Source organism: Muscardinus avellanarius (assembly GCF_963383645.1).
Source record: "Muscardinus avellanarius genome assembly, chromosome: 11".
Taxonomy (NCBI): domain Eukaryota; kingdom Metazoa; phylum Chordata; class Mammalia; order Rodentia; family Gliridae; genus Muscardinus; species Muscardinus avellanarius.
In genome coordinates, this window is record NC_137797.1 from 100,238,398 (window position 1) to 100,252,522 (window position 14,125).

At 36.1% G+C, this 14,125-nt stretch overlaps 1 protein-coding gene across 1 annotated transcript; it reads left to right on the forward strand.

Moving 5' to 3' along the window:
• Positions 1-1,035: 1,035 nt before the first annotated feature.
• On the forward strand, positions 1,036-12,367 carry LOC308269617 (vomeronasal type-2 receptor 26-like; the record flags this gene model as incomplete). The annotated part of the gene is made up of 7 exons (XM_080704984.1): positions 1,036-1,155; positions 1,317-1,480; positions 1,973-2,270; positions 5,529-6,338; positions 7,003-7,227; positions 7,860-7,983; positions 11,454-12,367. 7 exons carry the CDS (start codon positions 1,036-1,038, stop codon positions 12,365-12,367), a joined length of 2,655 nt encoding a protein of 884 aa, XP_080561110.1.
• Positions 12,368-14,125: the final 1,758 nt, after the last annotated feature.

Consider the following 14,125-nt stretch of genomic DNA (forward strand, 5'->3'; position numbering starts at 1 on the left):
TATCAGCAACAAAAACCATGCAGGAGGAATCACAATACCTGACTTTAAACTATACTATTAAATCATAGTAATAAAAACAGCATGATACTGGCACAAAAATGGATACATAGACCAATGGAGCAGAATAGAAGAAACAAATCCACACACTTACAGCCAATTAATTTTTGATAAAGGGGCCAAAAACATACACTAGAAAAAAGATAGTCTCTTCAACAAATGGTGTTGACAAAACTGGTTAACCATATGCAGAAAATTGGAAACGAATTCCACTTTCTCACCCTGTACAAGAGTCAATTCAAGATGGATCAAAGACTTGGAAATCAAACCAGAGACCTTGAAGAGGGCATAGGTCCAACACTGCAGCACATAGTCACAGGTAAAAACTTCTTCAAGAAAACCTCAAAGGCACAAGAAACTAAAGGGTAGATCAATACATTGAATTAAATTGAAAATCTCTGTACATCAAGAGAAACTATCAAGAACCTAATCCGAGAGCCAACAGAATGGGAGAAGTTTTTTTGCCTCCTACTCCTCCGATAGAGGACTAATATCTTGAATAACTTTCCATTGTGTTCATACATTACATTTTTTTAATCTGTTCATAGGTCCAAGGGCACCTGGGTAGATTCTTTGAAATGAATTGATTTTGTCTGATGAAAATGCTTGGACTTGTTTTTTGCAGATTTATACACAGAGTAATACCTCTGTTATCTCTGTGTATTCAAGCACTAAGCTCCACTGTGTCCTTTGATATATTCTTTTCCTGATCTGCAACTTCCTACCTCATTAAGTTTTGATAATAACATACACTTCACTGGTATGAAGCTTCTTGACTCACATAGAAATAATTTCAACATAGTAATCTATGATTCTTTTCTTGGCATTTCTAATTACTCTGAACCTACTAAGGGTACAACATCCCTAGGAGTGTTTTATGATTTAAAGTTCGTTTTTGACGATGTTTTTCTTATGAGAAACAGTACCAGGTGTGAATTTAGAGTTCTGTCCCCTTGGAGACTGTCACTAACTATAGAAATGGATCATAAATTGGTGACTGAGCAGGTGCAAATCAAGAAACGGCACTGTTTACATATGGCACACTTGAATCAGGCTCAAGCTAGTGCTTTAAAAATTTGTCCCATGTTGACTGAAGAGGCATGTATTCGAAACATAGTGCTGTTAGCTTTGATCAGTTCTTGATCAAATTCTCAATAGAATATATTTCTGAGGTGTTGTCAGTTACACCAATATTTGTCAGTGTTAATATGAAATTACCTTTTGCTTTTCCTCTTCTTGTCATTTTCTTTTTATTCCAGGAGCAAAGCTCTACCCTCTTATCAGCTATCCCTGCTTCTCCTGGCTACTATCAGGATGGAGATGTCATTATTGGTGGACTCTTTTCTCTAAGAGCAACTCTTAGGGACACCAGATATATGTTTGGATTTCAGGATACAGTCTATTTGCCAGATTTTGTTTTTGTGTAAGTATATACCTTTTCTACAGTGCACAGGAAGGCTTGAAATGCACTCTGCGGTTGAAGATTACTTTTTGGAGAAAGATGTAGGGTATTGTGTTATTAAGTTTTCAACTTACATATTTTGAAATCGGTTTAGCCAACATCATATTTGTTCATTACTATAAGTAATCTAGGAACATAGTTTTTCCTGAGATATATAACCTTTTATCCAAGAGAGAGAACCATGAATTTCTAAATTTGATTCCCACCACTTTTCATTTATTTCATTCCCTGAACTTACACTCCCAGACTCGAACTGAATACCAAAATGCCAAAATTGTGAGTTTGACCGTGAATCACACTGTCAATGTTATTTATTTTGCTACCGAATTTCTCAATATTTTCAACATAGGATGTCCTTTTCATTTCATAGATATCTCACTTGCATTATGTGCATGCCTCTTCTTGTTTAACAGAAAATAGCAATAAAATTATCTTTTCTCCTTTGCATTCTAGAGCTCTTCCTAAGCACTATCAGCACCTGCTGGCCATGGTGTTTGCTGTGGAACAAATCAACAAGGACGTGAACTTGTTGTTCAATCTGTCTCTGGGCTTCTCTATCTTCAACGTTGATTTTACTGAGATGAAGGCCGTGGCGAGTTCCATGTCTCTGTTCTCAGGAAAGAGTCCTCCAGTTCCTAATTACAACTGCAGGATGGAGAAGAAAGGCGAGCTGATGGCTGTGGTAGGAGGCGTTTCAACATTAATAACAACTCAGAGTTCTCGAGTGCTAAGTCTCTATAATGTGCCACAGGTAAATAAAACAAAATCTGACATTTTAAGTAAAAAATAATAATATAGTAACATATGTCCTCGATTTGATCTATGTGTGTTGATAATGCATGCATTTTCACAATAACTGCTATTAAATCACTCTCTTGTTCTCAAGTATAATTTTTAATATATTTGCATTCTAGAATTTCCCACTGAAAACTTTTAAAATGGAAGAAAGTATATAGATGATGATAGTGATAATTTGTTATCTCACTGCCCAGAAGAAGTTTCTTACTGTTTTTTGGTATCATCATCCAGTCTTATTTTTTAGGTAATGATAGAACATCACAGTTATATTGGTATATGGAAATTGTGTTCATAGATTTTAGATTGTTTTACTACTTTAAAGTGCAAATACTATGAATGTTTTAACTTATGATGAATCGTTTTCTTTAATATTAATTTAAATTGCAACATAATATTTCTTTCTAAACATATAAACAGTTATTTAGCTGATTTAGATTTCAGGCTTTTAAATTGTTTTCAATTTCCTTCTATTATGAAGACTATTTCAATTTGTGTCCTTGTTTTAAGAAACTTCATGATGCCGGGCGTGGTGGCGCATGCTTGTAATCCCAGTGCTTGGGAGGCTGAGACAGGAGGATTGAACAGGTTCAAAGCCAGCCTCAGCTACGTAGTTAGGCTCTCGGCAACTTAGTGAGACCCTGTTTCTAATAAAATATAAAAATAGGTCTGAGAGTGTATCCCAGAGGCAGAAAGACCCTGGATTCCATCCCCAGTACCACCAAAAGGAAGGAAGAAAGAAAGAAAGAAAGAAAGAAAGAAAGAAAGAAAGAAAAGAAAGAAAGAAAGAAACTAACTTCAGGATGAGGGACAACTTCCTTTAAATTTTTTTTTCACAATAGTATTACTGAGTCAAATGTGTTCATGTTCGTAAGACTTGTGATTGAATAAAACATTTTTATTGAAATGTTTTTCATTAAATACATTAGTTTTTTTCTACCAACAATGCATGAAAATACAATTTAATTTTCTCCTGAAATCCTTGAAGTTATTTTTAAAATCTTTATTTATAGCGGGGCGTGGTGGCGCACCCTTGTAATCCCAGCATTTGGGAGGCTGAGACCGGAGGATCGCGGTTTGCCGACAGCCTCAGCTACTTAGTGAGGCCCTCTGCAACTCAGTGTGACCCGGTATTCAAAATAAAGAATAAAAAATAGGGCAGGAGGTGTAGCTCGGAGGTCGAATGCCCCTGGGTTCCATCCCCAGACCCGCAAAAAAAAAAAAAAAAAAAAAAAAATCTTTATTTATTAGGTGAGGCTACTAATGTTTTTCCTTGTTTTAATTTTTATTTACTTATGTTGATGGGAAAAGTTATTTGTTACATACCTACATAATACACACACATATATGTGTATTTGTACATATATATTTAAATATATATTTAACATTATCTCTTGATCATGTAATGGTGGGGGAATAGTTTTATTCCTCTCTTATTTATGTAAGAGTTTTCTCTTTTCATTTTCTTATCAACAAATGCAATTTTTTCAACAGTATTAAAACAAAGTAGACCTTTTAAGTCATATGTGTTTTAAGTGAGTATTCTTAAAATGAATACCTCAAAATATGCTCATCTTTTGGGAGAAATTTAACTACATACCATCAACTCCAACAAATTAAAAAATATAATAATCTTATAATTTTTTGTTTATTAAAGTTCTTTTTATGAATATATTAAAGTTTTTCCAAATTCCTTTCTGTTTTTTTCTATAATTAGATGTTAATTTTACTTTATGTTTAATGATTTTTCTTCTTTTTTCTTTATATGTTTAAAGCATCTATCCATCCATCTAGCAAGTTCACAAGCGTTTAATGAGCATTTATGTCTAAGAATCAAAGTATTTGAATTGATATGTTTAAAGTGTCTATTAAACATTCAGGGTTAGTTGTCTGGTTAGCTGTTGTATATTATGAACCTGTGGTTTAGGTTAAGTTCTAGGGTGACATATAGACTTGAAAGATCACTTAGAACATATGTGTTGAAAAAGGGAAACAATCCCAGTCTATGCCATGGGGTATTTTGATATTAGAAACTTCAAGAGATATGGAAATTTCAGTAAAATAAAGTGATAATGTGCACCAATTGAAATCAGTTGAGCAAAGGGAATTACTGAGTAATTAAGAAGCCCGTTTCAAGGAAAAAAGAATGATCAGCTGTCTTAAGCCAATGGTAGATTAAGCAAAGTAAGTTCTGATAAATGGCCATTTGAATTAGTAAATTAGTCATTAATGACTTAGTTTAATAAAGACTAATGAACCTGCGGATATCAGAGTAAGCTCGAGAGGGAAAGTCAAGAGACATACATATAGGAATAGTTGTATAGACAACTCAGTTCCGTTTTCTGTGAACGGAGGGTAGCAAGATGGGAGTAGCTGGAGGAAACTGGATGAAGATAAATTTTATATGAAGGGGTAGGAAAATAATCAGGCTCGTATTACTCATTTGTAATAGTTGACTATGTATTCTAAAGGTAAAAGAAAGGATCAGAGATTTATCAGTAACTATAGACTTTTTTCTGTTATGAATTATGTATTGATAAACATATTTGTTTTCCTGAGTTAATTTGATTATATATATACTATATATAATATATATGGCTATATATATGTATATATGGCTTAAAATATCTAGAGCTCTACTATTTGAATACTTCTGTGATCAAACAAGCAGAAGGGTCAATATGCGATATTACAAAATTATATATAACCTTTACAGATTTGCATTACTAGAATGATAGAAGCAGATAGCAAAGTTGAATCTTTCTTTTGGTATATATTTAAAAGGAATAAAAAATCCAGGCATGGTGGTGCTTGCCTGTAATCCTAGTACTTGGGAGGCTGAGACAGGAGAATCACAGGTTTGAATAGAGACTCAGCAACTTAATGAGTCCCTGTTTCAACATAAAAATAAAAAGACCTGGGTATCTACCTCGGAGGTTGAATGCCCCTAGGCTCTATCCCCACAACCAATAAATAAATTAATGAATAAATAAGTAAATAAACAAATACATACATAAATGGAATAAAAACATGGTATGTGAATGTTAGAAGTTGAAATTAAGTGGTGGGCAGTATATAATAAATTGGTATTTATTCATAAAATGATTTATTCAATTGTTTTATTTCTTTCACAACACATGCAAGATAATTAATTGAACTGTTCATAAATAAATGTAATAATTTTGTGTAGGCAGTAATATCATGTTCTGTTTAGATCAGCTATGGTCCCTTTGACCTCAGTCTCAGGGACAGAGCCCAGCTCCCGTCTCTCTACCAGTTTCCCAGGGACTCCGCAGCTCTGTATCAGGGGATCATCCGACTTCTGCTGCACTTTGGTTGGGTCTGGGTTGGCCTTGTGGTTCCAGATGACATCAGGGGAGAAACGTTCCTCAGGGACATGACCCAAGAAATGGACAACAATGGACTGTGTGTTGCGTTTGCAGAAAAGATTCCAGAGTTTTCTGCTGAGGAGATGGTTGAAAGCGACATTTTTGATATGAAAATCTCATCTACAAATGTCAGTGTTGTATTTGGTGACACATATTCTCTTATGAGACTTACATATAACATTTTTTGCCATTTTGTAATTGGTACTATCTTTGTCACAACCTCTGATTGGGATTTAACAACAGTACCCTTTGGACCAAGTCAAAGTTATACGTATTTTGGTGGAGGGCTATCATTTTCTTTCCATATGGATGAGATTCCTGGTTTTAAAGATTTTCTCAGAAGTGTTCAGCCTGCAAAATATCCTCGTGATATCTTTATCCAGGATGTGTGGTCTATGCTATTCGAATGTCCTTATTTGTCTAAAGATGGGATCAGAAAATTGAGTCGATGTGCACAAAATGACACCCTGGCAAGTCGAAGTCTGCATGTTTGGGACATGAACACCTCGGCCCAGAGTCACAAGGTGTATGCTGCTGTGCACGCCATTGCCCAGGCACTTCATGAAGAACTCTCACTCAGACAGGAAGAAGAATCCCTTGAGAAAGCTGGGAGCCTCCCTCTTCATCCTTGGCAGGTAGAAATAGTTCATTCTTGTGTTTTCCTGGGGCAATGGGCCATGGGCTGGCTCTTCCATTTAATGATTCATAATCATTTATATGTTTTTCTAAATCAATGGGCCATTCGTTATTCTTTTCATTTTTTGATTTGTGATCTTTTTAAGTTGATAAAAAAGATATTTTATAGCAAAGTGCTTTTTGAAGATAACTTTTTCTGCCTTGATAATATAATATTTCAGAATAATTATTTGTGTTTGGGGAAAAGTTTACCTGATCCTAAACTTATTTAAACAATAAAACTTAGGCCAGTAGGTGGTTATATATTTTCTCCTATTATTTTTGATATTTTGGCAATATTAGATATCTAACTCATAGAATGTTCACAAGCATAACTATGGACCATATGAGTCTTTATGTTTATGTGATACAAATATCTCATTTTAGAGTTTTTATTTAGTTTTAAAAAGGGGCTTATATATTTATTTTTTTAAAATTTTCTAAGAAAAGATAAGTAGCTTCTTTAAAAACTAAATCAATTGTGTTTATAAAGATGATGTAATCATCAGGTTTCTTATGATCCAGGAAAAATTATTTTTTGAAAGTTTTGTCCAATTTATTTTGCTTTGCTAACTCAAGTTATAAAGATTTTTTTTTTTTTTTTTTTTTTTTTTTTACTTTCAGCTTCATCCATTACTGCAAAGAGGCCAGCTTGAAAGGGGTGTTGGTAAGGGCAATTCTATGAATGACAAAATTTCAACAACTCGGCTTGACATCTTTAACTATCAGTCTTTGCTGAATGGAACCACAGCACAGGTGAAGGTTGGAGAGTTCATTTTTGAATCACAGGATTCTCAGCACCTGTTCATAAATGATGAACTGATAATGTGGGGTGAGCGCCACAATGGGGTGAGTGCCCTCTTAGCTAGGTACCCTGTTGATATTCCTCAGAACCATGAGCTCTCAGAAATCGGAATTAGGAAAGATCCTGGATTCCCCACTAGGTACTTTGCTGTCATGCTAAGTATGTGATATTTCTGGCCTTGGCATCACTGTGAAAAATATTTACTTATTTTAAATTAAGAAACAGATTTTCTTTCCTCATACAGACCAATGATTCTGTTGCATACATGGTAGAATCACGTCAATTACGCAGTTTACTAAGATAAACGTAATCCAGAAAGTTCATGGTATCAGTGGTAATTTGAATGTTTGAACCCAAAGAGAAAAATAAATGAGTATTTGTGGATAAAAGTAGTCCCTTCAATTAGACATCACAGTGTAATACTTGAATTTTACTGTTATATGCATTTTATATTAATTCCTGTTTAAACTTTATTCCTCTGGAAATTTCAGTGATATACTGAAAAGAGAGGCGAGGCATAGTGACAAGGAACATTAGTCTCATTAGACATTTTCCAAAAGATCAGAAGTTCTTGGTTAAGTTGTTATGGTACATAAAGTTCAGAATCTCCCAGCTATATAGTATTGGTCAATTTATTAATGAACCAGCTTATCCTCTTTCCATCTCTCTTATGTAGTTTCCTTCTGCTCATTGCTTGGGTAATTGTCCACCTGGATTCAAAAAACAAGCAATTGAAAGAAAATCATTTTGTTGCTATTCGTGTAGTCCCTGCCCAGATGGGGAGATTGCAAATGAAACAGGTAGGAATTTCTGAAAAAATATTCTGAATACAAAAAAGTGCATAATGAGACATGGCTGGACAAAAAAATGAAATGAAAATTTCAGAGTCACAAATCTTGAATTCTGTGAGAGAGAACGCCTCTTTCTTTCCCTGTATCAGGAAGGAGGTACACCTGTCAGCTGGCTGAGTTGGTCCAGGTTGGTGGCACCCCTGGGTACCTCCAGAAGCAGATGCCAGTTTTCTCTGGGAGAAATCTTCTTCCAGCTGGACTCTCAGAAAGCTCAGAAATTAATGTGAAATAATCAAAATAAAATATATCCCAATAATCAAAATAAAAGACGCTGTTTCAAATTAAAAAGTTTCAAATTAAAAAGAGCTATTGGTGTAGCTTGGAGGTAGAATGTCCTTGGGTTCAGCTGCCAGTTTAAAAAAATAAAAAAATAAATAAAAATGTTTAGATTTAAAAAGTCAGTTAATGGGTTAGTAGCTGTTTGGCAGGACTACAATGAGATTTAGTGTACAGAAAATGCATCTGAATGCATTACACAAAACACAGCCATGTAGACAGTGTGACGTGTAAATTGGGTAGAATGAGATAGGATCTTTGTGGGAAGAAAAGGGGATGGTGGAAAGACCTTATTTGAAGAAATAATGTCAGACTATTTTTTAAAATTGATAAAGGAGATATATATTAATGGCAAACAAGATGGTGGAGGCATACATGCACACATCACCCACTTAGCCCTTCCTCGCTTCCCACCTCATTCCCTCCCCCTCCCTCTCATGTTTGGCTTAGTGATTGACTTTGATATGCTTATGAATGTACATCAGGTAAATTAAGGAATTTCCCTCTTTTCCCTCCCATCCCCTCAGTTAGGTTGCCTTATTTGCTCATCTGTAGTATCTCCTTCTTCGTCTAGAGTTCCTCCTATGATCCATTTTCTCCCCAACTTCTGCATATTAGGGAGAACATTCAATTTCTTATTTTTTTTGTGACTAACTAATCTCACTTAGCGTAATGTCCTCCAGTTCCACCCATTTCCCTATAAGTGACATAATTGTGTTTTTCTTTATGGCTGAGTGAAACTTCATTGTGCACCTATCCCATAGTTTTGTGATCCATTCATCTGTTGACAGACATCTTGTCTGGTTCCATATTTGTGTAAAACAATTAGAACGTTCTAAATAGGAAAAGGTAAAAATAATAATTATATCAGCACAAATCGTGATTAAATGCAAAATTCCAAAAACTAAGAATAAAACGGTGTTAAAACCAGCTAGGAAAGCCAGGCGTGGTGGCACACGCTTGAAATCTCAGCATTAGGGAGGCTGAGACAGGAGGATCACGGTTCACGGACAGCCTCAGCTACTTAGTGAGGCCCTTTGCAAGTCAGTAAGATCTTTTCTCAAAATAAGGGCTAAAAAAATGCCCCTGAGTTCCATCCCCAGTGCCACCCAAAACCCCCCCCACAAAAACAAACAAACAAACAAAAAAACACCCAGGGAGAAAAGATAGATTACATACAAATTACTATTGTTGGATTGGGAGTTAAATTATCAATAGAAATGATGGCAGAGTAATGTAAAAGAATAATGTCTTCAAAACACTGACCGTAAGCACATGTGCATTTCAGAAGGTAACAAGAGATATATTTGCCTTTTCTTCGGCAACCTAACCCCATGAGGTAGAGCCAGATATTACAGACGTAAAAATGGTGTTGCTGATTCATGTCCATACTAAGGATTCTACAAGAGGGTATTCCATATCCAGGGACAGAGCCAACAGCTCGCTGTACCATCAAGGGCTTGACATGGCTGTTTAGCTCTCAGGCCAGTTCCCCAGCAAACTGACTTTCTGCACAGCTTTTCATCATATTTCACCGGGAGCCCTCTCTGGCTTAGTCACCTTCTCCGGTAACTTCTCTTGGCCCTTCCTAGTTAGAAGCTGTAGTCATCTGTGTTTTTTCTCCACTTCACGCTTTGCATATTTCCTTTTGCTTCTGAAAAAGTTAATATTTTAATGTAATTCTGGATGTATCTTATTCCTTTTTAATTTACGTATTCATATTTTTATGTATTTATACTGGGCATTGAAACCAAGGGCATTCCACCTTCTATCTCTACATCCAGCCTGATTTTATTTCTTATTTGGAAATAGGATCTCACTAGGTTAATGACAGTCTAATTCCTTTCTGAAGCTGTCCTCAAACCTCTGATCCTCTTAAGTACTGGGATTACAAGTGTGTGCCACCACCCCGGGCTATAAAATATACTTTATTTTCATTTTCAAACTTTCTGTGTCATTAAATCTTAGGTATGCATTCAGACTTCTTTTTATGACACATGGGTTTTAATACCCTATTTCTCCTTCCCCATCTCTTAAAATTAGATGTTCCATGTTCTTTCTCTACAAAACTGTCAGAGTCTATATGCTCCTGTGAAAGAAATACACAAGACAGCAAGAGGGAGAATGAGTGGAATTGATGGCAACTCATAACGGGTGTCCATAATATTTCTAAAAATTCATTGTTTCTAAAAAAATCCTGTTTTATTAATCCTTAGGAAGAATCACGAACAATGTAGAAATTCAGTATTTAAAAATTAATTTTGGTAAAAATTTTGTGAGCTATGATTCCACACCATAATTGAACATATAATATTTTCTAATTAAAATGTGACATATACAAATGCCTTTTAATCAAATCCTAAGATATAAGTCTTCACATCTCCTTGTGTTTTGAAATTACTTTAATGTATATATTTCTATCTATTAATCAAATAAATTATATACATGCAGAAAAATTACTAGATTGAATAATAAAAAGACATCAAAATGTACAGTGAACACTCTGTGCAAAATAATATTTCACTTTAATGGGAGCTCTAAATAAAATTGCAATAAAATGTTTGAGGAGTTTACCAAAATAAATTTATTACACCATACTAAAAAATAATTCCACTAAAATAGGTTATTTTAGGATGCTTTATTACTGTAAGTAGTGAAGGAATAATATATTCATTGTAGACCTGGTATGAAAATTAAAGTATAATAGAAAAGAAAGCACTAATCATAATTATGAAAGTCTAGATTCAATAAATGCTTGAACTATTTCTCTTATTGTTTTTCCATAATTGAAACTTGGAGCCTCAGAATGTATTCTGTTTCCCTTTCATAGACAACCAAAAATATATCTCAAACAATGTGTAGTTTTCTCTTGACATCATTTTCCAAATTAGTGGTGCTAATTCTCATTTTTCTGTTCAACTCATTCTCTGTATTTCTTAAGAAATCAAATATATGCTGGATGATTTCTCTGACATTAAGAAAGGTATTTGTTCTTCTATGTTTTTAATACTATGGTTCAATGAAAGTATAAGTATGTACATTGTTCAGAATACAAATATGAAATGTTATCCATGTGCATCTGTTATTTGTATATTTGGGCTATGGCAGAGGGAAAAGAATTAATGCATCTGTGTCCCTTTCAGATATGGATGAGTGTATCAAGTGTCCTAAAGACCACTATTCAGTTAAGCCAGGACGTCAATGTCTCCCCAAAATCCTGACATTTTTGTCCTATGAAGAAACTCTAGGAGTTGTTCTAGTCTCTGTGGCTATTAGTTTTTTTGTCCTCACTGCTCTGATTTTGGGACTGTTTATCCTCTACCGACACACCCCCATCGTGAGAGCAAATAACACAAACCTCAGCTACGTCCTCCTCGTCTCCTTGATGCTCTGCTTCCTTTGCCCCTTGCTGTTCATTGGTCAGCCCAGCCCAGCCACCTGTGCCCTGAGACAGGTGTTCTTTGCAGTTGTCTTCTCTGTGGCCGTTTCTGCTATTTTGGCAAAGACCTTCATCGTGGTGGTGGCCTTCAAAGCCACCAGGCCTGGAAAGGCGTCGCAGATGAGGCTGGTGAGCCGAGGCTCCAGCGCTATCGTCGTCCTGGGCTCCCTGATTCAAGGCTGCATCTGCATGGTGTGGCTGGGAACTTCTCCCCCTTTCCCCGATGTGGACTCACAGGCAGAGTTTGGCCACCTGGTCCTGCTGTGCAACGAGGGCTCCCCCGCCACCTTCTACTGCGTCCTGGGTTACTTGGGCTTCCTGGCTCTTCTGAGCTTGATGATTGCCTTTGTGGCCAGGAGGCTCCCGGACACTTTCAACGAGGCCAAGATGATCACATTCAGCATGCTGGTTTTCTGTAGCGTGTGGGTCTGCTTCTTACCCACCTACCTGAGCACCAAAGGCAGAGCCATGGTGGCTGTGGAGTCCTTCGCGATCCTGGCTTCCAGCGCTGGCTTACTGGGGTGTATATTCCTTCCCAAGTGCTATGTCATCCTCCTGAGGTCTGACAACATTTCAAGGAAGAAATTACTTGAGCACATTCCTTCTATAACACAATAAAATTAAACTTCAAAAAGTAATGGATAGGAAATGAACAATGTTATGAAAGTATGAATCAAAAGTGTGTCTTGAATGACTGTGTGGCCCTGGTCCTATCATCAAGTGCCCCTGTCATCACGGGAGGCCACCATTCCAGGGAGCAGAGCTCGGGGTCAGGTAAACAGATGGTGAAATTTAACAGCCCTGAGGACTGATGGAGATGTGCAGTATGTCTGCCCCACCGTCCTCTGAATAGTTTTCTCATCTTAAAAAACAGGTGCAGGTCTAGCAAAAGATTAAGGGTAGAATGAAATAGGATCATCCATTTGGAAACATAATATCTGCTTAAAATATGCCTTCTTATGGTGAGTTTACACTGGCTGTGACTTTCTTCTTATTTAAGCAAAAATGAATTTTTAAGAAATCCTAGAGTCTAGTGGTAGAAAGATTGTGGCATGTGTTTCTCATTCATGATGCTGCTTATAAAATGAGAGCTACAAATTTAGGTTTTGGACTGTCTAAATAGTGACTGTGATCGGGTGATTCATCATGGATCGAAGCTTAGGCAAGCTCTGTGGGAAACAGAAGGGGAACCTGAGGGTAGAGACAGAGCCTCAGCACTGGGCCTCAACACAGCAGTGGAGAAGAAAGACCTATGGAGAGAGAGGGAGAGGAACCATCAATATGGGAGAGTGTGTTTTTCTGAAATGTTCAGAACTTTCAGACCTTTTCTCTTTTACATCTTGCCTTAGGATAAGGAATTATCATTTACAATTTATTAAATTCATTATCCAGCATTTAGATGTGTCTGGACATAAATGTGGATCATGAGATGAGGTTTAAGTCCTGGAATGTGAGGGAACAATTGTAATTAAAAGGGCCTGGAGAAATGTAGACTAATTTTTTTTAACGTGTCTTTTTAGAACTTCTTTTTCTAGTAAAGCAATTCCTGTTGGCACACTGTTACCAGCTTATCATAGGATAAGGATCGTGGATAATTTCCTCACACTTGTTTTCTGAAGCTCATGTTTAATTGTTGCGTACTCTCAGGTGGAGAAGTCTTTGCTGATGCGTGGCAGCCATAATCAAAGAAATAGAGGTTTCAGTAATCACTGACTCCCAGTTTCTGTCAGATCACGTGAATGTGGGTTGTTTTGGCATAGCAGTTGCAGGTCATTTAAAGCCCTGAGGTTTGAGAGGAATTCTTTAGGCCCATTAAATCAGACACAGCTCTCACCTGGCTAAAGAACATCAAATTGATGGCATTTTTAGCCTATCTCAATTCCCAGTTATGACCTGCCTTCCGTGTTTCCCTAACAAATAGATCTTTAACTAAATTTAAGAAATAGCTAACCTTTTGGCAGGAGCATACACAAATGTTTAACTATCAACTGTATGATCCTCATCAAAAGTTCACTAGTTTAAAATACTTGTTACCTAGTTTGATAAGAAAATAATGTATAAATGTATATAGCAAAAGCATTAATCATCTCTTGACTTTGGAAAGATCAATTCCATATTTAATATTACACTAAACAAAAAGTTTTAGTTTTTGAATCCCAGAAATCCTAGAAAAGGAAGACAGACACAAATTATTTATTCATACCATTAGCACAGCTGTGAAAAGAGTTAAATTAAGAAACCAAGTACACATTGAAATGCCTAAGATCAGAATGAGTTCAAATATTTGGCCACATGGAATATTATCATCTTAAAGAGGAGGAGTGATTCTGTAAGCAAATATGTTTATACCTTGTGCATTATAAAGATGAGTATTTA